The sequence below is a fragment of the Hemiscyllium ocellatum genome, chromosome 16 (assembly GCF_020745735.1).
Source record: "Hemiscyllium ocellatum isolate sHemOce1 chromosome 16, sHemOce1.pat.X.cur, whole genome shotgun sequence".
Classification (NCBI taxonomy): domain Eukaryota; kingdom Metazoa; phylum Chordata; class Chondrichthyes; order Orectolobiformes; family Hemiscylliidae; genus Hemiscyllium; species Hemiscyllium ocellatum.
In genome coordinates, this window is record NC_083416.1 from 47152340 (window position 1) to 47179541 (window position 27202).

General features: G+C 39.9%; 1 protein-coding gene across 1 annotated transcript; it reads right to left on the bottom strand.

The window, feature by feature from the left end:
• Window positions 1-1367: 1367 nt before the first annotated feature.
• On the bottom strand, window positions 1368-26591 carry nme5 (NME/NM23 family member 5). The gene is made up of 5 exons (XM_060836803.1): window positions 26230-26591; window positions 19911-20116; window positions 19294-19394; window positions 3504-3622; window positions 1368-1757 (listed from the first exon to the last, which is right to left on the bottom strand). The coding sequence occupies exons 1-5, from the start codon at window positions 26356-26358 to the stop codon at window positions 1680-1682; spliced, it is 633 nt and encodes a 210-aa protein (XP_060692786.1). The 5' UTR covers window positions 26359-26591; the 3' UTR covers window positions 1368-1679.
• Window positions 26592-27202: the final 611 nt, after the last annotated feature.

Genomic DNA, 27202 nt, shown 5'->3' on the forward strand with positions numbered 1-27202 from the left:
AATTAGATTCCCCATCAGAGGGTACAGACTGGCCTGTGGATTCCTAGTTAATCCTGTATGCCTTTCTTGAACAGCAGTACCACATTGGATGTCCTCCAGTCTTCTGGAATAATTCCTGTGGCCAGAGAGGAATTAAAAAACCATTGCCAATATATCTGTGATTCCCTCATAACTTTTTCCCTTACCCCTACCACTCACTTTCTCCCCCTTCCCTCCCACTCTCTCCCTCTCACACACTCCCTTCTCCTCCCATCCTCCCTTGAACACTCCATTCCCTCCCACCCTCTCTCTCCCACATTCCCTTCCATCTCCCTTCTCCCACATTCTCCCATCCTTCCCCTTCTCCCACACTCCCTCCCTTTCCTACCCCCTTCTCCCACACTCCCTGCACACTTTGCTTCCCTCTCTCCCCCACTCCCTTGCCAGCTGCCTTCCACATTTTCTTCCTTCTCCCACACTGTCTCCCCTTCCCACACTGCTCCCCCCCACATATTCACACTCCTCTCCCATGCATGCTGCTCCCCCCACCACTCTCCCTCCTTCACTCGCTGTGAACCACCACCCCCCTCCCCACCACTCTTTCCACCTTTCGTAGAAGTAGTAAGTAGCACGGTGAGATTACATTTACTGCTCATTATGTATCATCTTGCCAGGAACAAAAATAGTGCTTTTTAAAGGGTTTTAACGTGTTACCAAATTCAGTACAAGAATAAGTGAACAGCAGTTCAGGAATCCATATTAGTCAGTGGTAGAGAAGGATTAGAAGAATGTAGTTCCACATACTTAAAATGTTGCTGAGAGCCCTGATGAACTGGGGTCTCACTAAAGGCTCAGGAACTGTTTGGCATCTCTCTGCAGTCAGGAGAAACCACTGGAGTGTTTTGGTTCAGAGAGGGTTCAGACTCTGAAGAAACTCTGTGGACTGTTAGTGCATGAGATTTGGGGTTCCAGGAAGTTTATGAGCAATATTTTCATGGTACAGTCCTGGAGCAGGAGTTCATAGAAATACAGGGCAAGTATCTCCATCTTAATGGAGCTATCAGCAAAACAGAACAAAGTAGGTGCTGAAATACAGCCTCGGGAATCCAGTGCAACACAGTGTCAGGGAAGTGATTGAACCATTGGGAGGTGATTAGTTGATGGGGCAGTCTGAGTTGGAATGGCCTTAAAAAGAGCAGAGGCTAGATTGTCAAATGTAAAGATTTGAAAGCCCTTGTGATGAAGCCAATATTTTAAACAAAATTTGTTGGGTTGTTGAAAGATCATCAGATCAATGTTATCTGCTTCTGCTATTTGTATGCACTATTCAACCACAGTTTATCTGTTAATCCATATTTACTCATGATAATTCTGTACATTTACAACTTATACTCTAATGTATTATACATTGTTTTACTTCTCTATCTTTCTATATTAACATTGATTTTATTTGCTTAAAAACTGTGGAACCCTGTAACTTTATTCTCTACGCAATTCCCAAGAATTTCAAAAGTTGTAAAAAAAAGACTACAATCATGTCATATGTAAATTTGACAATCTCGTTCAGAATCATATGAGAACTCCAAGTCATCAGTGATTTGCTGTGATTAAATTATCGTTGGAGTACACTTTTCCTGATTTTTTTCTTAAGTTGCTTTTTGCTTTTCCATCAAGTGTCCTGGCTATGAGAGTAGCCATTTTCATTGCTCTTCTGCTATACCTTCACAAATGTTTGGTTTGTTGGGATTGTTTGCAAGCAACCAATCTGCAAGCCAGGTCTGTAGAAGAGAATACAGTTTATCAAACTACATTAAACCATTATTATTATTCATGGATATTAATTTGATGCATGCATGTGCTAGCCAGTGAAGCCATTTTCAACCAACTTTAGCATCTAGTTTTCTTATTTTGCAGTGGATCAGATCTAATCTCTCTCTATTATTCCCAACAAATGAACTCAATTTAATCTCAGAATCTGCTACTGCATCTTATGTACAAGCCATCCTAATGGCCATCATGTCCATTCCAGTCATCAAGTATCTCTCTTTTCTAGTCCCATTTTCCAGCACTTGATTCGTGGTTTTGTAGCGTAGGGACTTTCAAATGATTATCTAAATGCTTCTTAAGTGTTATGATGGTTCCCACCTCCACCACCTTTTCAGACAGTGAATTCCAGATACCTACCACCTCTCTTCCATAAATGCACTCTAAATTTCCTGCCTCTTTCTTTCAATCTCTGCCCCCATGGTTTTTGATCCCTCCACTAAGGGGAAGAGTTTCTTCCTGTCTACCCTATCTACACCCCTCACAATTCTGTACACCTCAGTCAGCCTCAGCCTTCTCTGTTCTGAGAAAAACAAACTGAATCACAACAAGGCAATACTATAGTGAATTTCTCCTTCACTCCCTCATGTAATCATATCTTTCCTATAGTGTGTTGAACAGAACTCCACACAGCAATCCAGTTGTGGCCTAATTAACACCATATACATCTACATCATAACCTTGCTTCTCTTGTACTCCCTTGCAATATTAGTCGTCTCACTTCATGCCTTTCAGGACTAAACTGTTCAATCCATCTGGTCAGCCTGTTGTCCAAGGCTTTTCTCCTTGCTATGGACATCATTATTTTCATGTCTTCTGTAAACTTACTTATCACATTTCTGATATTCACATTTAGATTATTAATGTGTACAACAAACACCAATCCTGTAGAATGCAACCAAACACAGGTTTCTAGTTACAAAAACACCTTTCATCCATCAACCCTGCCTCCTGCCACAGAAGTCAATTTTGGATTCAATTTGTCAAATTGCACTGGATCCAATGGACTCTTCTTGACTAGTCTCCCATGCACAAGACCTTGTTCAAAAACTTACTGAAGTCCATGGAGACTATATTCATTGCACGACATCCTTGTCCATACATTTAGTGACCTCCTCAAAATATTCATTCAAATCTGTCAGACATGATTTCCTGCTGAATAATCCTTGTCTCTCCAAGTGGAGATGGATTCTGTCCCATAGAAATTTTTTTCTGGTAGTTTTCCGACGAGTGATGTTCACCTCATTGGCCTATAGTACACTGATTTATCCTTACAAACCTTCTCAAATATTGGTACCAGATTAGCCGAACTTCTCCTCTGGGTTCAGAGAGGACTTGCAAATTAATGTCAATGACATTACCACTACAAAATCCCTCACTATCAACATCCTGGGAATTATTATTGAACAGTAACTGAAATGAACTAGCCATATCAAAACAGTGGCTACAAGAGCAGGTCAGAGGCTAGAAATACTGCAGCAAAACATTCTTACAACAATTTACAACAGATCAAAATAATGCAGACCTTACAATAGTTTAAAAATTCCAACATTAAGTGTTGGATTTGAACAGGGCATAAATTGCTTAAAATTATTCTTTACGTCCAGTTTAAGTATAATGAAAAAATATTGTAGGTTAATAGATATGAGTCTATAAGCATTTAACACATTTACAGGATTCAATAACTCAAAAGTACTTACAATAGGGTCTGTGGGTTTTTGTTTGCAGAGTTCGGTCAGTCCAGACAACAAAGTAGGATTTACAAATCTGCTCAGGTATGTTATTGCATCCTGTGCACTCGCTCTTTGGTCAATAGTAGCTGTAAATGATCAATGAATCTGCTCAATTTTTTAAATGTTGAGCAATATTTTCTTTAAAAACTTCTGTTAAGAGTGTTTTCTATTTTTCTGCTGTTGCTAGAGAGGCTACTAAGAAACTCTACGTCATTTCTTTAGTTAATTGTCTTTATAGACATCATGCTTGCTAAGACGATAAACAACAGCTAATATATAGTACTCCAAATGTTCATTCAAACAGTGTGCATATTTTGCACATGGTTTTCTTCCTCAGAGTTTCTTCCTTAATTTCTTATGAAATCATAGAGTTCCACACATTCCCTTCATTACCTGACCCAAGCCACAATTACTTTCAGGCCTCATTAACAAGTTGTTCAGCTGTAGAGACCACCACACTTTTAGTAGAGAAGCTGCTTTCGTTTGGCAATGTGCACACACATTTCTACCAGAAGTCACTGGCTACTCACAAGTGTTTACCAAACCTAAACAAAAAACATCATCCTCAAGCCAACTCTGCAAGAATCAGGGTTTTAACTGGGAATTAACTCATATACTTGGCACAGCTGCAAACCTCAACACCTCACAGCTCTCACAAGCTGCCAACTATTTAACCATGGCAGCCATGACAGCCATACAGATTGATACCTCCCTCACTCAATAATGCAAGGTGGTACACAATCAGAGGTACACCATGCAATGCCCACAAGGGGCAGTTTGAACTGCAACTAATAGCATTTTCCAATCATTACTGAGGTGTAGGGACATTGGATGTCGCTAAGGTTCACTTAGCAAAACTATGATAAGATTGTACAGGACTTTGGTGCGGCCTCTTCTGGAGTGCTGTGTCCAACTCTTGTTGCCCTCTTAAAGGAAGGATATTATTAAGGTGGACAGGGTTCAGAATAGATTTTCCAGAATGCTGCTGGGAATGGAGGCTTTGAATTATATGAATAAGCTGGGACGTTTTTCACTGAAACATAGGAAGTTGAGGAGTGACCTTACAGAGGTTTATAAAATCATGAGGGGTATAGGTAAGGTGAATGACAGGTACCTTCTCCTGAGGGTGGGAGATTTCACAACTGGGGGCTTTTTTTTAAAGGTGAGTGGAGAAAGCTTTTAAAAAGATGTGAGAAGCAAATTCACAGAGGATGGTTTGCGTGTGGAATGAACTTCCAGGGGAAAAGTGGCAGAGGCTGGTACAGTTACAATGTTTAAAAAATAAGTATGTGAATAAGCAATGTTTGGGGGGGGGGTGGGGATATTGGCCAAGCACATGCAGGTGGGACTAGTTCAGTTTGGAATCACGATTGGCATGGACTATTTTGTCAGAAGGATCTGTTTCTGTGTTACATGAGTCTGTTCAATCAGTAGAGTCATAATCTGCTAAGTGTTCACCACCACCTCTGCCCTCTTCTTGCAGCTTGACAATGGTCTCTACTCATTCCCAAAGCAATGTTGCATTCCAGGGGAATGTCTATCAGTGCACCCCTATCGGAGAGCAATTGATTTATGCAGAAGTTTTGAAGTAAGTAAAAGCTCCTTCAGCATCTGCCAAACCAGTCACTGGTAGACGTCTTCAACATTAGACAATAATGGAAAGCTTGAATTACTTATAGGATCAAGGTAACAGTTAGAAATAATTGACAAGCAACTTAACAAAATAGCTTGTGGCTGTTTTTAAACAGTACTGGTGAGAAAGTTATGTTACCACTTTTCAAATATTGTAACCTGTGCAATTTGTCCCAAAGTGTACCTAAGACAGATACACTAGTTTGGAATTTGAAAGGTATACTGTCCAAAAACATGAACAATTTGTCATCTGTAAGATTTGAACCTCTACCTTGAAGATGTGCCAATGCAGTTTATTTACATCACTTCCTGTGGTGGATCTAAGTTGGTTTCTTTCTCATCTTTTTAAATGACGGAAATATGGAGCAAAAAACTAAAATTAAAAAAATACGCATTTTAAAACTGTAGATTGAAATGAAAAAGAACAGTTTTAAACCAGAAATTTACAAAGGTGGTTGAACTTTTGAAAGCATGGGATTTGACACCAATTGCGAACTCTGTTTGTGTAGCTGTGGGTTCCAGCAATGTGCAAACAAACTGGAGTGGAAGGGTTGTTATTACAAGTGAAGCTGAATGGTTTGTGGACAGGTGGCCAACAATGACAAAGGTCCTCTGCCTCCCATAAACCATGTGACTGGTTGTCGGGTTGCTGAACAGACTTGGGCTACGAACAAAAGTGAAAAATTAGTTAGACCAGAAGGGAAACAAACAGGTTTGCAGCCGCCAAAAACTTCCTCAGGTCTCTGCCGTAAGTTAGTTTAAACCTGAGAAAACCAATTTATCTTTCTTTCAGTGAATGCCGCACGTTGAGATTTTGAAATGAATTTTTAAGTCAGAGACCTTTCATAAGTGAACTAGTCACATTGTATCTCTTGCAAACCTTGGAAACATTCAGAAAAAGGGAACTCAAGGAAAAACCTTCAGATTAGCAAGAAACAACCACAAAATCTGGTGAACAGATGTTCTAGTTTTCCATCCCTATGTGCTTTTTAAACCCTTGTTTATAAGAGACCACAAATTAAAGGAGGAGAAATTAGGCCATTTAGCCCATCGATCATGGCTGATAGGTTTCTCAATCCCATTCTGCTACCTTCTCCCTATAACCCTTGATCTCCTCACTAATCAAGAACCTATCATTATCTTAAATATATTCAGTGACTTTGCCTCATTGCTGCAAAAGACATGGTTCGAAAGGTGGTCCCTTCACTCTGAAGCTGTGTCCTCAGGTCCTAATCTCTCCAAATAATGGAAACATCTCACGTGCACTCTATCTAAGCCCACAATATTCTAAGTTTCAATGAGATCTCCCCATATCATTCTAAACTCATTGAGTACAGGCCCAGAGTCCTCAACCATTCCTCCTATGACAAACCCTACATCATCTGGATCATTCTTATAAATCTTACCTAATAGCAGCACAGCCTTTCTTAGATATGGGGCCTAAAACTGCTCATAACAGTTCACATGCGGTCTGACGAGCGCCTTACGTTGCCTCAACAATACATCTCTGCTCTTGTCCTTGAGCCCTCTTGAAATGAATGATAATTAAGACAATCCTGAACTAAGACTCCCAAGTCCCTTTGTGATTCAGATTTCCAAATCTGTTCCCTGTTTAAAGAATAGTCCATGCCTCTATTCTTCCTCCTCACACTTTCCCACATTTTATTCCATCTGCCACTTTTTACCCCACTCTTCCAGCCTGTCCACGTCCTTCTACAGTTTCCCTGCTTCCTTAACACTACCTGTCCCTCCATCTATCTTTGTATTAATCTGCAAACTTAGCAACAATGCCTTCAGTTCTTTGGCCTAGATCATTAATATGTAACATGCATACCTGTGGTCCCAACACAGACCCCTGCAGAACTCCACCAGTCACCAGCTGCTATCCTAAAAAAGACCCCTTTATCCCCACTCTCTGCCTTCTGACAGTCACCCAATCCTCTGTCCATGGGCTTTTATTTTGTTCTGCAGCCTCTTGTGTGACAACTTGTCAAAGGCCTTTGGAAATCCAAATAGATCATATCCACTGGCTCTCCTTTCTCTAACTTGCTCATTACCTCATCAAAGAATTCTAACAGGTTTGTCAGGCATGACCTTCCCCTGATAAAGCCGTGCTGACTCAGCCCTATTTTAACATGCACTACCAAGTTCTCTTCAATCTTATGCTTAATAATGGGCTCTGAAAACTTCCCAATGATTGAGGTTAGAGTAACTAGCCTTTACTTTCCTGTTTTCTGCCTCCCTTTTTTCCTAAAGAGGGTGATTCTATTAGCCATTTTCCAGTACCCTGGGACACTCCCTGACTCTAGTGATTTCTGAAAGATCACCACCAATGCCTCTACAATCTCCTCAGCTATCTCCTCTGCCCCCTGATTCTTGAAGTTTTGGTATACTGCTGATGTCTTCCACCATGAAGACTGATGCAAAGTATCTATTCGATTCTTCCACCATTTTGTTGTCTCCCATCACTACTTCTCCAGTCTCACTTTCCAGTGGTCCAGTGTCCACTCTTGCCTTGCTCTTGTCTTTTAGATAGCTAAAATAAAAAACCTCTTGCAATCTTCTTTTATATTACTAGCTGGTTCATCCTCACATTTCATTTTCTTCCACCCCCCCCCACCCCATTGCTTTTTTAGTTATCCTCTGTTGGATTTAAAAGCTTCCATATCTTCTGGCAGCCATATTAATCTGTTTGTTTGCATAAGGGGAGTTGATAAGCAGTATTCCCTCCAATTTTCTTACTGGCATCATGGGTCTCTGAGGTCAGAGGGCATTGCAGCAATTAGTGTGCTAATGCTGCTCAGTATGTGCAGACCATTGGAGTAGTTGCACACAAAGCTTAGAAGGAAAGTTGTTTACAATTTAGTTCAATCGTTTACCTGTGACCATAATAACCTGAAATAAAAAGTGATTTCTTATTAAGTATGAAAACCTGGATCTGAAAATCAGATGTTTGGGGATGTAGCATCTTTCTTTTAAAAGAAACTTTAACTCTTATTATAACTCCAGGAATACTGGGACTTGCCTTCCACTGAACTAGTCAAAAAGTGTGGCGCTGGAAAAGCACAGCCAGTCACAGCCAGGCAGCATCCGAAGAGCAGGAAAGTCGATGTTTCAGGCACAAGCTCTTCATCATGATCCTGCTCCTTGCATGCTGCCTGACCAGCTGTGCTTTTCCAGCGCTACCCTTTTTGACTCTGATCTCCAGCATCTGAAGTCCTCACTTTCTTCCAGTGAACCACCTCAGTGAGTTGTGACAATGTTTGGAGACTCCTGGCTGGGACTGGATTGGATTTGAAACAGAGGCAGCGAGGATTCAGGTGTGGTATTGGCAAATGACAAAGGTGAAAGAAAACACCTGGTTCTGTACAGTGTTTAAGATGTGGAAATAAGGACTCTTATAGGGCAATGGTGGTCAGCCTACTTCTGAGCCTAGAGGCCTAGGGTTCACTTCACACCTCCTGCAAAGATGGGTAATAACATCTCTGAACAGGCGGAATAGAAAATATAATAAAACATGGAACTGGAAATGGCAAAGGATTTCCTGCAGGTGGCACAGTCGTCCCTTATAACCTTAAAGGAACTTTCAAAACCAAGTAAGTAAATGGAGTTGGCATTGTCTGACAGCTCGAAAGGCAGAAATTACTAGAGCACTGGCACAGCACTTGAGCTTACAGGAAGTAAAGAGGAGGCAGAGTATTTTGGATAATGAAACACTAGATCACGTGATCTTCAGATATAACTGAAGTGGCTAGAAGCATCAGGAGAGAATGAAGGAACTAAAAACTGAAATGAGCTTACAATTAGAAGCGAAAGAGAAAATGAAAGCAAGCCAATGTGAACATCAAATCAAAATGAAGCTGTTGAAGCAGGAAATGTTAAATACTGATATAGGCCCTGATGGGGAAATCTGAGTCTGAATTTGAGGTTCAGCCAAAAGTTTGCACATGCCCTCCCAAAGTTTGAGGGAAAGGATGTGGAGGCATTCTTCATGTCAATTGAGAAAATGGATAGACAAATGAACCTGGCAAACAAAAAAGGACTGACACTGCCTATGCAGAGTAAATTAGCAGATTAAGCACAGTAAAGCCATGTTTTATTGTCAGAGGAGGCTTCTCAGGAGGATGACAATGAAAAAGAGTGTAATGTCTGTATATGAATTACTGTCTCAGGCATATAGGGAAAGCTTACAGAATTTAAGAAATCAGCCTGGGCAAACCTAGTTTGAATTTAAGAAAGTTCAACAAAATAATTTTGACACATGGATACAAGCATTAGAAGCTGAAGCCACATATAAAGCTCTTTAGAGAGATTATTCTCTTAAAGGAATTTAAAACTCACTACTTCCTGTTATTAAGAATGCATGTGGAGAACCAAGACGTTGCAACTACTAAATAGGCAGCAATAATGGCTGACAATGATAATTAAATTCAAAATGTTAACTTTTTTTCCCATTACCCACAAATTTGAAAAGGGAGAAAAATGTGAGTATGCAAGGAAGGCAAGTTGACGATGTAGGAGAAGGCTACCTGGGAATGCCCCAAGATCTCCTCTTCAGATGAGAAAGGAAGTACTAAGTGCAGAGGTGAAAATTGGAAGCTAAAGTATCTTTTTCCATTGCAACAAAGTAGAACACATTCATTCAGAAAGCTGGAATGTATGAGGGAAGTCTGAGACTTCCTGGAGTCCTTAATGGGTTTGAAAAGTAAACTCAGAAAGAAAAGGCCACTTACAAGATTATAACTTTAACAAAAACTGAGGTACCAGAGGTAGATACTATTGAGAGTGTAGAAATAGTACATAAGGTAGCAGAGAGATACGAAGCGTTTTAATCAAAAGGGAAGATAACCCTTTTTCTTCAAAGGAAGCATCCAAGCCTATAAACTATTCTGAGGGATACAGAAATCACTCAAACTTCCTCATCGGAGAAAGATTTAGTTTTCCCTCCGGAATATTCAATGAAAGCCAAAGTGTTGGTAACACTTTGGCAGATGAAGAGTATATCTCAGTTCAATTGTACGAAATCCAAATGGAATGTGACTTACTGTCTGGACTACAGGTTAAGAAATTAACTATGGATGGAATTGATTTACTTCTAGGGAATGATTTGGCAGGAGTGAAAGTCATAAATTCATACAATCTAGTTGAGACAGAACAGTATTGGGAACAGGTTCTGGGTATTTTCCAACATGTGACCTGAGCAGTGACTAAACCAAATCCATCATCAGAGATCATAACACTGGAAGCAGATCTTAGGGGAGCCAAAACTCTATTTAAGAAGAAAGACAATTCACAGGAAATGTTCAGCATATCTTTGTTAATTGAAGTTAAGGAAATTTTCCCAGAGTTAAGTTAGTTAATACAGATAGCTCAGACTGAAGCAGAGACTGAAGGAGCTCCAGAATGCTCTTATATTAAAAATGGAGTTTTGATGAGGAAGAGGAGATATTCTCACAGACCTGCAGATGAAGAATAAACAGTTGTTCATGAAATAATGAACTTGCCCAGATGTCATAAGGAAATATTGTGAGTAGAACATGAATTTCCTATGGCAGGGCAAATAAAGAAATGGAAACCACAGGAATAAACAGGTATTTTATATGGATTTCATAAAGGTGTAGTCCAGTTCTGTAGAACAAGGCATACAAGTGGTAGGAAAACCTCAGGTTATAACCTGTTGACACCTATATCAATCTTTGAAGAGCCATTCAGATGAGTGTTACTGGATGGTATAGGACAATTGTCAGAAACAGAAGCAGGACACCAGTCTATCTTTACTATCATTGATACAACAACATGATTTCTGGAAGCTACCTTTTGAGGTTGATTACAGCTAAGATAGTATTGGAAATGTTAACTCAGTTTTTTTACTCATCATGGGCTACCAATTGAGATGCAGTCTGATCAGGGTTCTAAAGTTTTCCAGAAAATAGTTAACAATTTGGTTATAAAACAATTGAGGTTAACATTGGTGATCACCTGATGAAGGAGCGTTGCTCCGAAAGCTAGTGTGCTTCCAATTAAACCTATTGGACTATAACCTAGTGTTGTGTGATTTTTAACTTTGTACACCCCAGTCCAACACCGGCATCTCCAAACCATGATTAAAGCATACTGTCATAAAAACCGATAGAATTGGGACAATGGATTACGTTTCTTACTATTTGCTACCAGACATTCCCCAAATTAATCTATTGAATTTAGTCCATTTCAATTGGTTTATAGACATGAGATTAGAGATCCATTAACATTTCTTAAGGAAAAGTTATTGAATTAAAAAGATGAAACCTCAATGTTGGATTACAAGTTTATGTTTCTAGAAAGACACATAGGAGCAGGAGTATTTGAAAATTTCATGGCGGCTAGAATGTTTCAAGCAGGAAATGTAGTATTGTTATTGTTGCCTTTGCAAGAGAAACCTCCAAAGGTGAAATTCAATGGTCCACATCACAGTAGTTAGGTAGGTTGGAAAAGTGACTCTTCTGATATGTACTTCTGATCATAGGAAGAAGAATCAGTTTCATCACAAACAAACTAAAAAGGTATCATTGTGAAGAAGAAAATAAGAAGGATCAAAGATGTATCAGGGAGTGAGGATAGTGGAAGATGATAGAGGTAATGAAAATGTAAGATTGAAGGAGAGGTAGGCAATTCCCAAAGCAAACTTCCTCCAATCCAATTAACACAAGATATTGTTATGTTAGTCTCTCATAAGAGAAAAGATGACAGGAGAATCTTGTAAGGTTATTGAGCTAGTATGAAATAATTTATAGAAAACAGCTAGGTGTACTGCAAAAGCTAGACATCATGTTGATTACATGAGTCAAGACTAATAAAACAGCATCCTTATTGGCTCAGGAAAAAAACAAGTTCAAGTGGAAACAGATTCAGTACATGCTGGAAAAGCATTGAATTGAACCTAATCTAAAGAGCTACAGTTCATCTAAAGTACTGGTTCCTTAACTGGATGGATCTACGAGAGATGTTGGCTGCTGCATTCTTGCAGGTTTTCTTCTAGTCTGTCCTGTTCATAGCCAAAGCTGTGTAGCCACCAGACAACCAATCACATGGTTGTTGGCAGGCAGAGGAACTTTGTTTTTGATATCTGGTTACCAGTTCACACCAATCAGCTTCACCAATTTTTAAAAAACCCTCAATTGGACTTAGTACTGATTATAGAAAGGTGAATGCAATCACAAAGACAGATTCAAACCCAATTCCATGGTGGGAGAACTGCATGACAGACTTGACAAAGGATCTGCTAAAGGGAATGGCAAGTACCATGACCATAGAGGGCTTGTTATATTAATAGGTTATACCAATGTTAAGTGATGCCATTTACATTAAAAAATGTCCTAACCATGTTCCAGAGGCTTATGAATCAAGTTATAGCACAGAGTATTTGAATAATGTTGTAGTATAGCATGACACATAGTAACAGCACTGAGACAAGTCGAAACCAGTTTAAGCAATTACAGTTGACAGTGTAATAAATTGTTTAATACGGTTGTAATAAATTTAACCAAAAGTGCATTTGGAAATACAAGAGTATATGTCTAGGATATTTTGTTGGACAAGTGTTGCCAAGAACAGTGAAACTAAAGGCTTCAATCGAAGTTCCTATTTCTAAAATTAAATGAGAAATCGTAAGGTTTTTAGGAATGTGTAGATTTTACCAGAAACTTGTGCATGTTTTCAGTACGATAGCTGTGCTTTTAACAAACTCATTAAAGAAACAAACAAAAATGGCATAGTCCGCAGAATATCAAGCAGCCTTTGAGAAGCTGAAAACTATCTTAACAATAAACAAATGACTGTTGGCCGCCCCTGACTTTTCCAGACTTTCCATAATGACAATTGATTTAGTGATAGGTGCTGCTGTCTAACAGGATGATGAGTCAGGAATAGAGAAATCATTGGGTTACATCTCCAAAAAATTACATCACTGTTACAATGCCATGGAAACAAACATGATGATTGTTGTTAGATTAGATTCCCTACAGTATAGAAGCAAGCCATTTGACCAAACAAGTCCACACTGACCCTCCAAAGAGTAACCCACCCAAAACCATTTCCCACTGAATAATGGGCAATTTAGCAGGGCCAATTCACCTGACCTGTACATTTTTGAACTGTGGGAGGAAACCAGAGCCCTCAAGGAAACATGGGGAGAATAGGCAAACTCCACATAGACAGACAGTCACCTGAGGCTGGAATCAAGCTCAGGTCCCTGGCACTATGAGGCAGTAGTGCTAACTACTGAGCACCATGCTGCCCCACAATACCTTTTCAATATCTTGAATTCTATATATGACATGATAACAATAAAATGCTAATTTATGTTGATCATAATCTATTAGCCTTCATTGGAAACTTTAAAATTCAGAAAGCGAGATTATTTAAAATCTTTTGTTACAACCCGTCTAAAATTATTCATATTACAGGAAAGAGAGAGAATGAAACTGCAAATGCGTTGACCCAAATGTAAAATGATAGAATAAGTAACATATTTAACACATATTAATATTGTTTAAGTTTGCCTAAGGGCACAGGAATGGATGCAAATGTTGTGTTTTGATTTTTGTATATCCTGCTTTTTTGTAATGGTGTTTCATATTCCTAAGGGCAGAGGCAAGTAGAGACTGTGTCCTTTTATTTTTGTGCTTTTCAAAAACAAAATCTGTGGATAGAAATGAGAAAGAACTGTTCTGAAAACCAAGTATTTATAAGGATGGCTGCATATATTAAACTACTGACTTTGCTACTTTGTGTGAACTTTTTAAGTTGTGGCTTTCATCAAAGTAGGGCATACTGAAGCTGAGGAGTTGTTACAAGTGAAGCTGATTGGTATCAATGACAAAGGTCCTCTGTCTGCTAAATGACTATATAACTTAGGCTGTGAACAAGGCAGAGAAAGTAGCCAGACCAGAAGAGAAGAACCTGCAAATCCGCAGCAACCAAAAAAAAACACAGTTAGAGTCATAGAGATGTACATCACGGAAACAGACCCTTCGGTCCAACCCATCAATGCCGAGCAGATATCCCAACCCAATCTAGTCCCACCTGTCAGCACCCAGTCCATATTCCTCCAAACCCTTCCTCTTCATATACCCATCCAAATGCCATTTAAATGTTGCAATTGTACCAGCCTCCACCACTTCCACTGGCAGCTCATTCCATACACGCACACCCTCTGTGTGAAAAGGTTGCCCCTTAGGTCCCTTTTATATCTTTCCCCTCTCACCTTAAACCTATACTCTCTAGTTCTGGACTCCCCCATTCCACGGAAAGGACTTTGTCTATTTATCCTATCCATGCCTCTCATTATTTTGTAAATTTTTATAAGGTCACCCCTCAGCCTCCGACGCTCCAGGAAAGACAGCCCCAGCCTGTTGAGCCTCTCCCTATAGCTCACATCCTCAGCAAAATCCTTGTAAATCTTTTCTGAACACTTTCAAGTTTCACTACATCTTTCGGATGGGAAGGAGACAAGAATTGCCGCAATATTCCAACAGTGGCCTAACCAATGTCCTGTACAGCCGCAATATGACTTCCCAACTCGTGTACTCAATACTCTGACCGATAAAGAAAAGCATACCAAATGCCTTCTTCACTATCCTATCTACCTGACTCCACTTTCAAGGAGCTATGAACTACAGTCCAAGGTCTCTTTGTTCAGCAGCACTCCCTAGAAGCTTACCATTAAGTGTATAATTCCGGCTAAGATTTGCTTTCCCAAAATGCAGCACCTCGCATTTATTGGAATTAAACTCCATCTGCTACTTCTCAGCCCATTGGCCCATCTGATCAAGATCCCATTGTAATCTGAGATAACCTTCTTTGCTGTCCACGACACTCTAAATTTTGGTGTCATCTGCAAACTTACTAACTATACCTCTTATGCTCACATCCAAATCATTTATATAAATGATGAAATGTAATGGATCCAGCACCGATCCATGTGGCATTCCACTGGTCACAGGCCTCCAGTCTGAAAAACAACCCTCCATCAACAACCTCTGTCTTCCACCTTTAAGCCAGTTCTGTATCCAAATGGCTAGTTCTCCCTGTGTTCTGTGAGATTTAACCTTGCTAACCAGTCTTCCATGGGGAACCTTGTCGAATGGCTTACTGAAGTTCATATAGATCAAGTCCACCGTTTTGCCCTTATCATTCCTCTTTGTTATTTCTTCAAAAAACTCAATCAAGATTGTGAGACAGGATTTCCCATGCACAAAGCCATGTTGACTATCCCTAATCAGTCCTTTCCAAATACATGTAAATCTTGTCCCTCAAGATTCCCTCCAACAACTTGCCCACCACTGACGTCAACCTCACTGGTCTATAATTCCCTGCCTTGTCCTTACCACATTTCTTAAACAATGGCACCACGTTAGCCAACCTCCAGTCTTCCAGCACCTCAGCTGTGACTATCGATGATACAAATATCTCAACAAGAGGCCCAGCAATCACTTCCCTAGCTTCCCATAGAGTTCTCGAGTACACCAGTTCAGGTCCTGTGGATTTATCCACCTTTACGCATTTCAAGACATCCAGCACTTTCTCCTCTGTAATATGGACATTTTTCAAGATGTCACCATCTATTTCCCTACATTCAGTATCTTCCATGTCCTTTTCCACAGTAAATACAGATGCAAAATACTCGATTAGTATCTCCCCCATTTTCTGCAGCTCCACACAAAGGCCGCCTTGCTGATCTTTGAGAGGCCCTATTCTCTCCCTAGTTACCCTTTTGTCCTTAATGTATTTGTAAAACCCCTTTGGATTCTCTGTAATTCTATTTGCCAAAGCTTTCTCATGTTCCCTTTTTGCCCTCCTCATTTCCCTCTTAAGTATACTGCTACTGCTTTTATACTCTTCTAAGGAGTTGAACTGACATATGTCTATAACTGACATATGCTTCCTTCTATTTCTTAACCAAACTCAATTTCTTTAGTCATCCTGCATTCCCTATTTCTACCAGCCTTTCCTTTCACCCTAACAGGAACATACTTTCTCTGGATTCTCGTTTTCTCATTTCTAAAGGCTTCCCATTTTCCATTCATCCCATCACCTCCAAACATCTGCCCTAATCAGCTTTTGAAGGTTCTTGCCTAATATCATCAAAATTGGCGTTTCTCCAATTTAGAACTTCAACTTTTAAATCTGGTCTATCCTTTTCCATCACTATTTTCAATCTAATAGAATTATGGTCGCTGGCCCCAAAATGCTCCCCCACTGACACATCAGTCACCTGCCCTGCCTTATTTCCTAAGAGTAGGTCAAGTTTTGCACCTTCTCTAGTAGGTACATCCACATACTGAATCAGAAAATTGTCTTGTACACACTTAACAAATTCCTCTCCATCTAAGCCCTTAACATTATGGCAGTCCCAGTCTATGTTTGGAAAGTTAAAATCCCTTACCATAACCACCTTATTATTTTTACAGATAACAGATCTCCTTACAAATTTGTTTCTCAATTTCCCTCTGACTATTAGGAGATCTGTAATCCAATCCCAATAAGGTGATCATCCCTTTCTTATTTCTCAGTTCCTCTCATGTAACTTTCCTGGATGTATTTCCAGGAATATCATCCCTAAATACAGCTGTAATGCTATCCCTTACCAAAAATGCCACACCCCCTCCTCTCCTGCCTCCTTTTCTGTCCTTCCTGTAGCATTTGTATCCTGGGACATTAAGCTGCCAGTCCTGTTCATCCCTGACCCATGTTTCTGTAATTGCTATGATATCCCAGTCCCTTGTTCCTAACCTTGCCCTGAGTTCCTGTTAGGCTTCTTGCATTGAAATAGATGCAGTTTAATTTATTAGTCCTACCTTGTCACTGCCTGCCCTGACTGTTTGACTTGCTTCTGTTCTCAACTGTATCAGTCTCAAATTGATCTCTTTCCTCACTATTCTCCTGGATCCCACCCCATGAATAGCTCTAGCAAATCTCCCTGCCAATATATTAGTCCCCTTCCAATTTAGGTGCAATCCGCCCTTCTTGTACAGGTCACTTTTACCCCAAAAGACATTCCAATGGTCCAAAAATGCGAATCGTTCTCCCATACATCAGCTCCTCAGCCATGCATTCATCTGCTCTATCCTCCTATTCCTGCCCTCACTAGCTTGTAGCACCGGGAGTAATCCAGATATTACTACTCTTGAGGACTTCCTTTTTAAATTCTTGCCTGTCTGTATCTCCCTTCAGAATCTCAACCTTTTCCCTTCCAATGTCTTTGGTTCTAATGTGGACAATGACATCTTGCTGCCCCCTCCCCTATGAGAACATTCTGCACCCTCTCTAAGACATCCTTGATCCTGGCACCAGGGATGCAACACACCATTCTGATTTTTGCACTGCTGGCAAAACAGATGTACAGAAACTGTCGGTACCTCTGACTAGAGAGTCCCCTAACACAATTGATCACTTGAAACCCAACATACCCTTCTTTGCACTAGAGCCAGTCTCAATACCAGGAACTTGGCTGTTCGTGCTACATTCTCCCGTGAATCAATTACTCCCTACATTTTCCAAAACAACATACTTTTTGAATAGCCACAGAAGACTCCTGCACTAACTGCCTACCTCTCTTACCTTTCCTGGAATTAACACATCTATGTGACTGTATCTGCGACTTTTTCCCCTTCCTATAACTGCCATACATCACATACCATTGCTGTTGCAAATTCTTCATTGCCTCTAACTGTTTCTCTAAGCAATCCATTCGTTCTGATAAGATTCGCAACTAACAGCATTTATTGCAGATATAGTCCACAGTAATCCGTAAACTGTCCTTAAACTTCTACATCTGACAAGAAGTGCATATCACTCTACTAAAGGTCATTTTTGCTCCTTTACAATCTACAGATCCAGAAAATAACATCGTCTTATTCCTCTACAAAACACTGCTCCAGGTTAAATTAATACTTATGGCTTATATTTTCAGTTTAATCAAGAGACATATCTCAAAAAATATATAATCAAGAAAGAACCCACTCTACTCACTTCTGCAGACTTTCTATAGGCCACACTTAAAACTATTCACTTATCTGTTTCTGTGCTGTGACTTCGCCCAAACAGTTCCTCCAAGATCAGGTGTGAATTTCACTGTTTGTTAATTTTCCCAGACGCACTCCAATGTCTAGCGATATATGAATTCAAACAGCAAAGGCAGTAACTGTGCAGGTTCACTGTTTTGTCAGTTTCTTTCTGTCTGTCTCTCTCCTGCACTGACCTCACCATGTGCTTCCCATGCTGCAACTTGTGACTTTGAATTGGATAAGTCATCCATCTTTCAAAAGTGAAACAGCCATCCTGCACCTTTTGCAGACCAATGGAAGGTCTGGGAAAAGGAAAGTCAAGCAAAAACTTTCAGATCGGTAAGAACAAACTCAATAGATCTTGTGAATAAAAACAATGGAACTATTTTTCCGGTTTTCCCTCTACCTGATGTATTTTTTCCCCAATTTATGTCTGTAGGTAAGGGGGAGCTTCTAAGGAATTTAAAGTTTTAATTTATATAGGTTAATACATTTATTTGAAACGTTTAGCTAGAATCTAATTAAGATAGAAACCTTCTCTCAACCTGGATCTGAAAATCAGACAGTTTGGGAATGTTGCTTTCTTTGAAAAACTTTAACTTTGTGATGACTTTGGGAACATTGTGTCTTGTTTCTAATGTACTACCTCAGCGACATGTTACAAAATGAAGTTATTTGATAGCGACCTGAACAATCAACCCACTGCATTTCTTTTTCTGTTTGTCTCCCAGTATAGTGCTAAAATTTGTGAGCTGAAATGTCTTCTTGAAGGCTCCATGCAAATTTAAATAGCCCATTCATTCACACCCATTTTATACACAATTTACACGAACATGAATGATAGACTCCAGAAACCAGAGCATATTTCTTTTCTCTTAACGACCAGGACTTTAACTTATTTCAGGGAAACTCTACATATTTCCATTAAACGTTCAATTTCTTATCACTTTTAATCCAAGTATATAATGCAGCTCTCCCATTGCCCTTCATCCAAATGAATCCCATTTGAGTTATTTTGCTTGTGACAATTTTTGCTATTACATCAAAAAATCAAGATTCCCACCAGATTAAAGACTTACTGTTAGGAAAAATTAACTGGATTTCCCTCTTTGCTGCTGAGGAGGTCTCGCTCCCATGTACAGCATTCCTGAGGTGATCAGTGCCATATATTGCTCTAATACTGAAACAGACAGACATTGATAAAACAGGTCAAATGGGTCATATATTTTATTGTTATTTTTAATGTATAAAACTACAGCACTAATGACAATATTTTTAAACAGAAACTGTATTGAGCCTTTTAAATGTTAAAGAATTTATCAAAGTGCTCAAATGTAACTAAAAATGCCCTCAGCTCTTAATGTCATTAGCTTTTGATTTATAACCTAGTGAATTTATCATTGAAGAGACCCAAAACATCATTTCCAAGTGAGAAAATTACAACATTTAGCCCACTCTGTGTTCAGATTTCAGAAATTGTTGTGGAGAATAAAGAATCTTAGCCCATCTTCCACACAGTAGACATGAACAGGATTATATCAATTACATAATTTACTTTTCCCTGACTGGCTGATTAGATTACCCAACACCCCACCCAACCACCCTACACATGTACTCAATCATTGTGGAACAATGGGTGTCCACAATAGTTGGCAACAGATTTACCTCACACGAGCTAAACTCCAAGATCACTTACCTGCCTGGATGAGTTTCTTTAGCTTTTACACTATTTGCAGGTCCAATCAACTCCCTCCAGTATGCTACAGCTTGATTTCTGGCAATAACCATGGCAATTATTGGTCCTGAACTCATGAATGCTGTTAAACTGGGAAAGAATATTTTTCCATAATGTGTAGCATAAATATCACTGCACAGCTCTGGACTCAAATATACTTTCCTTTTCTGTAATGAGAAAAAAAGTTCAGTCAATATCATACATATTTTAAAAATGTGAATTGGTGACTAAATAAGTGAGAGCAGTTTTTATTTCAATAATATAACTACTGGCAGGAATTAAGTTTGAGATGTGTTTACAACAAAACATGCTTTTCCTGATCTCGATTCCATGTCAAACGTGATCTTATCTATCTGAAATAAAACTTAATAATTTTTCACATCTCAAACCAAAACATGCTACTTAGAACAAATAAAAATTCATCCATCACTTCCCAAATTCTAATAGTGAGTTTTATTCTATTTCCCTAGACAGTAAACTTTGGACAATCTAATGCCTTTCAATCAATGCCAGAATGAAGTTTCATTAACTGCTCCTAATGATAGGTATTTTCTTCTGAGTATTTCAAGTTGAGGTTTCAACAGTTATGAAAATGGTGCAGGTATTTGTCGTAAGCCAGCCTTTTCTTAATCATTTAAAACTATATAACTTTAGACATTCGGAAGCCTGGATGCTTTCCCTACACATTGTCACAACTCATTGGAATAGTACGTCAGTAATCAAGCCCTTCCATTCCTGGGGTAGTCACAGAAGTTAAAGGTTTTATTAAAGTATGCAAAATTCCTGAATTTACCAACATTTAGACCCAAGTTAACAGAGACCATGAACCAGGTTGTGGACTTAACACAAATTACTGTTTATTACAAATAAACTGATTTTGGCTACAGGTAAACAACTCCCAACAAACAACATATAACCTTATTAGTTAAAATACCTATCCTTCTGATAAATCTTCCTATACATAAACCTGTAGGTGGACAGACAAACCAGAAGCATTGTGTAATGGATAAAGAAAAGACTGGGAAGGCAGTTTAGTTGCCCCTCAATCTCTGTTCTCCAGGTACTTTTATTTGCTTGCAGGAGGAACAGGGTGACTGATCCACAACTTACAAAGTCTTGGGCTTATTGGTTAAAAGCAACAGCTTACAGTAACTGATAAAGGGAGACTAAACTACTTTTTTAAGGCTTCAGATCACAGAATCATAGAGATGTACAGCACAGAAACAAAAACGAACCTTTCGGTCGAACTTGGCCATGCAGACTAGATATCTTAATCTAATCCAGTCCCATTTGCTTGACCCATATCTCTCTAAACCGTTCCTATTCATAAACCCAGCCAGATGCCTTTTGAATGTTTTAAATGTTGTACTAGCCTCCATCTCTTCCTCTGGCAGCTCATTCCATACACACACCACCCTCTACGTAAAAGAGCTGCCCCTTAGGTCCCTTTTATATCTTTCCCCTCTCACCCTAAACCTATGCCCTCTAGTTCCGGACTCCCCCACCCCAGGGAAAATACCCTATCTATTTACCCTATCCATGGGATATGCATGTTCCAGGGATAAGGTAAGGGGTGGGTCTGAGTGGGATGCTCTTCGGGGCATCGGTGTTGACTCAATAGGCTGAATGGCCTACCTTCACAGTGCATGGATTCTACAATCTCAGTTCTTTGTTTCGTTTGGTACAAACTTTCTGGTGCCAGTTCATCTGCAACTAAACTCATTCCACTTGCTAAACAAACACAATAGAAACACCACTTTTAATTGATAACTTGCTTTTAAAAGGTGCAGCAATCTCTTTCACAATACTTGGTTTTTAAAAGTCCTTTTCGCATATCAGTCACAATCAAAAGATACAGAAAAATTAAGAATGATATAGTCAGCACAACCTAAATCATCTCCTCTCTGAAGGCCTGCTTTGCCAAAAAATTTTTATTCCAAACCAACTGGACTAATTCCCCTTTCAAACTGCTGAAATTATGCCATTCTTACTTAAACATTTTCAGACTTAGAATAATTATGGGAAAGGACAAGGATCTAACTCTCGTGTTCAGATTATTGTTCCCATAAACTTCCACTGAAGCATGTTCAACTCTGTTCTATCCCAAAATTAGATATGAACCTACACTCCAAGGTATTTTTGTTCAGCAACACTCCCTACCATTAAGTCCTGCTAAGATTTGCTTTCCCAAAATGCAGCACCTCATAGTTATCTAAATTAAACACCATCTGCCATTCCTCAGCTCATTGGCCCATCTCATCAAGATCCCCTTGTAATCTGAGGTAACCTTCTTCACTGTCCACTACACCTCCAATTTTGGTGTCATCTGCAAACTTACTAACTGTACCTCTTATGCTCACATCCAAATCATTTAGGTAAATGATGAAATGTAGAGGACCCAGCACTGATCCTTGTGGCACTCTACTGGTCACAGGCCTCCAGTCTGAAAAACAACCCTCCACCACCACCTTCTGTCTTATACCTTTGAGCCAGTTCTGTATACAAATGGCTAGTTCTCCCAGTATTCCATAAGATCTAACCTTGCTAACCAGTCTCCCATGGAGAATCTTGTCGAACGCCTCACTGAAGTCCACAAAGATCACATCTACCACTCTGCCCTCATCAATCTCTTTGTTACTTCTTCAAAAAACTTATTCATGTTTGTGAGATATGATTTCCCATGCACAAAGCCATGTTGACTATCCCTAATCAGTCTTTGCCTTTCCAAATACATATATGTCCTGTCCCTCAGGATTCCCTCCAACAACTTACCCACCACCAACATCAGGCTCACTGGTCTATAATTCCCTGTTTTGTTCTTACCACCTTTCTTAAACAGTGGCACCACGTTAGCCAACCTCCAGTCTTCTGGCACCTCACCTGTGACTATCAATGATACAAATATCTCAGCAACATGCCCAGCAATCACTTCTCTAGCTTTTCACAGAGTTCTAGGGTACACCTGACCAGGTCCTGAGGATTTAACCACTTTTATGCGTTTCAAGACATCCAGCACTTCCTACTCTGTAATATGGACATTTTTCAAGATGTCACCATTGATTTCCCTCCATTCTATATCCTCCATGTCCTTTTTCACAGTAAATACTGATGCAAAATTCTCCCCCTTTTTTTGCAGCTCCACACAAAGGCTGCCTTACTGATCTTTGAGGGTCCCTATTCTCTTCCTAATTATCCCTTTGTCCTTCATCTATTGTAAAAACCCTTTGGATTCTCCTTAAGTCTATTTGCCAAAGCTATCTCATGTCCCCTTTTTGCCCTCCAGATTTCTCTCTTAAATGTACTCCTACTGCCTTTATACTCTTCTAAGGATTCCCTTGATCTATCCTGTCTATACCTGACATATGCTTCCTTCTTTTTCTTAACCAAACCCTCAATTTCTTTACTCATCCAGCATTCCCTACACCTACCAGTCATTCCTTTCATCCTAACCGGAATATACTTTCTCAACTCTTGTTTTCTCATTTCTGAAAGCTTCCCATTTTCCAGCCTTCCCTTTACCTGTGAACATCTGCCCCCCAATCAGCTTTCGAAAGATCTTGCCTAATGCTGTCAAAATTGGCCTTTCTCTAATTTAGAAATTCAACTTTTAGATCTGGTCTATCCTTTTCCATCACTATTTTAAATCTAATAGATTTATGGTCATTGGCCCCAAAGTGCTCCCCCACTGACATCTCAGTCATCTGCCCTACCTTATTTCTCAAGAGTAGGTCAAGTTTTGCAACTGCTCTTGTAGATATATCCACATACTGAATCAGAAAATGTTCTTCTACACACTTATCCAATTCCTCTCTATCTAAACCCTTAACACGATGGCAGTCCCAGTCAATGTTTGGAAAGTTAAAATCCCCTAATATAACCACCCTATTATTTTTACAGGTAACTGTGATCTCCTTACAAATTTGTATATCAATTTCCCTCTGACTATTAGCACTAGTGTGCCTATAATACAATCCCAGTAAGGTGATCATCCCTTTTTTATTTCTCAGTTCCACGCAAATTACTTCTCTAGATGTATTTCCGGGAATATCCTCCCTCAGTACAGCTGTAATGCTATCCCTTATCAAAAACTACTTTTCATCCTTTATATGAATGATTTGGATATGAGCATAAGAGGTATAATCAGTAAGTTTGCAGATGACACCAAAATTGGAGATGTAGTGCACAGCGAAGAAGGTTACCTCAGATTACAACAGGATCTTGATCAGATGGGCCAATGGACTGAGAAGTGGCAAATGGAGTTTAATTCAGATAAATGTGAGGTGCTGCATTTTGGGAAAGCAAATCTTAGCAGGACTTATACACTTAATGGTAAGGTCCTCGAGAGTGTTGCTGAACAAAGAGACCTTGGAGTGCAGATTCATGTTCTTTGTGTGGGATATAGGAACTTTATGTTGCTTCTGCAATTCTAATTCATTATATAAAAAAAAACTGAACTCACATCAGTGTGTAATTGTTTCAGCCAGGAGCTGAGTCAACAAGAATGGGAACTATGTGAAGGAAATGCATAATTTTTTTGTATTAGCTAAAAATGTATGCAAGAAAGAAACGGGACTACACAACAATGGTAACCCCAATTAAAAGGGCTTCGTGATAAGATGCTGTGAAGGGCAGCACAGATGGAGGGAGTAAATAATGGAAAGGCAAGGATGTGCTCACAGCAGGATGAGGTCAAATGGCCTTGAGAACAGGAATGAGCATTTTTTTCACAGACAAGACCGGATAAGACACGAGATAAACAGGAGTAATGGGTACCGGTCTTAGGGAAGTGGAGGGTGTAAACAGGGGGGGAAATAATGAAATAAGAAAAAAAATGTAGGAACCAAATTATATAAATATCGAGTATTTGTTGGTTTAAGTGTGTTTTGTCCCTGCCTTGTGGACATCACACCCACTTGCAAGTGTGAAATAAAGGGCACTACTGATTCAGATCTTGTCTCGGACTGAAATTATTGCAGTGCGTGAGCTTTGTTTCTCACACTTGAAAGTGGAGTCGCAGGTAGATAGGATAGTGAAGAAGATGTTTGGCATGCTTTCCTTTATTGGTCAGAGTATTGAGTACATGAGTTGGGAGGTCATGTTGCAGTTGTACAGGACACTGGCTAGGGTATTGTTGTGTGCAATTCTGGTCTCTTTCTTATCAGAAAGATGTTGTGAAACTTGAAAGGGTTCAGAAAAGATTTACAAGAATGTTGCCAGGGTTGGAGGATTTCAGCTATAGGGAGAGGTTGAATAGGCTGGTGTCATTTTCCCTGGAGCGTTGGAGATTGAGGGGTGACCATATAGAGGTTTATAAAATCATGAGGGGCATGGATAGGATAAATAGACACAGTCTCTTCCCTGGGGTGGGGGAGTCCAGAATTAGACGGCATAGGTTTAGAGTGAGAGGGGAAAGATATAAAAGAGACCTATGGGGCAACCTTTTCACACAGAAGGTGGTATGTGAATGGAATGAGCTGCCAGAGGAAGTGGTGGAGGCTGGTACAATTGCAACATTTAAAAGGCATCTGGATGAGAATATGAATTGGAAGGGTTTAGAGGGATATGGGCCAGGTGCTGGCAGGTGGGACTAGATTGGTTTGGGATATCTGGTCAACATGGACGAGTTGGATCGAAGGGTCTGTTTCCATGCTGTACATTTCTATGACTATGACCAAATAGTCTACTTCCACTCCAACGTTTTTGAAGTTAATTAAGATGACCAACTTGCGCCTGCAGCTCACCAAGCTTATTTTACCACACTGCATGCATTTACGTATATGCAGTCTAACATTACTCTGCCTCAGATTTAGGTCGTGTCTGATTCCTATTTCTGAGCTCTTTCCTTTAAAACAGCCACGGTCCGAATAAGAATCAATTGGCGTAACTGCGCTGCACTTCAATGTCAAGTGAAAATCAATTTATCACCGTCACCACTAACTACTCTGCTTTGTGGTGTTAGCCAGAAGTTTCAGAAAAAAAAGTAGCAAAATTTGCCCTTTACATTAGATCTCTCTTTAGTTTTGATATTTAACGGCATTTACAAATTAAACAGTGAAACAAAATTGGGAATAATAAACTGAATACGGCTTTTAAAAAAAACAAAAAAACAAAACGATTAAAGACATCTTTTCCCCCAAGCTGTCCTTAACAAGTTGTACTGAGAATAAAACATTCACACCCGGAATTCTACCTGTTGTGTGTGTGGGAGGTGGGGGGGGGGGGGGGGTGGCTGTAAAAGTTGCATTAACTGGCATTGCCCAGGACACACCACACAATGTACCTGAAGAATGGTGAAGCCGGATCGGAGAATTATATCTTCGATTTCATTGGCATTTTCGATGGCGTCGGGTTTGATCACAGCGAGTGTGCTCTCCACATGGATTGCTGTAGCAGCCTGCACTCCGTCCATTGTTCAATGCCCCGCTGCACAAGATCCGGACAAACCCCACAACGGGCGAGCAACACTGCAGTGGCTGCGAGAAAAATGAGAATCCGAGAATGACTTTTACACTGGTTAATTGCGTCGGTATTTAAAACACGGCGCAATTCACCCTCATTGCCCTTGTCTACAGCTGGTTGCTTAGGAACACTTCGTGTTTCTGTCCTTCTCCCAGGAGACTTTGCAGAAGCAACCGATCCCCTATCGGTTTACACTGAGGGCGAGTTATTTTAGAGTTAATATCTCGCTCGCATAAAGTGCCCTGCTCTATAACCTCCAACACGCTGCATTCATTTTCCTGCAGGGAAATTCAAGCTATTGGCACTTGCCGACTCCTGGAAATGAAAATCCACCCACATTCAGCTCCATATCTACACTTAGCTATAAATGAGAGTCTGTCCAGTTATCAGACCCGTCAGACGCCTCAAATATATGCAAATATAATCGCGTAAGTAGGAAATGTGGGCCGAAGCACAGCCACTCAGGCAGCATGCAAGGAGCATAAGAGTTTATGCCTAAAACGTCGATTGATGCTGTGCTTTTCCAGCATCATACTCTTCGACTCTGATCTCTAGCATCTACAGTCCTCACTTTCTCCATTTGTAGGAAATGTGTTGGGTTTGTTTGTTCTACATATTTAAACATTGTGTGCAGAACTAAGAACAGGAGTAGTCCATGCGGCCTGCTCACCATTCAATAAGATTATGGCTTATCCTCCTGTGGCCTCTGCTCCACATCCAAAAAGACTGTAACCGGAGATGGAAATGGTGAGGTCAAGAAAGGGGAGGGAGGTGTCTGAGGTGGACCTAGTGAA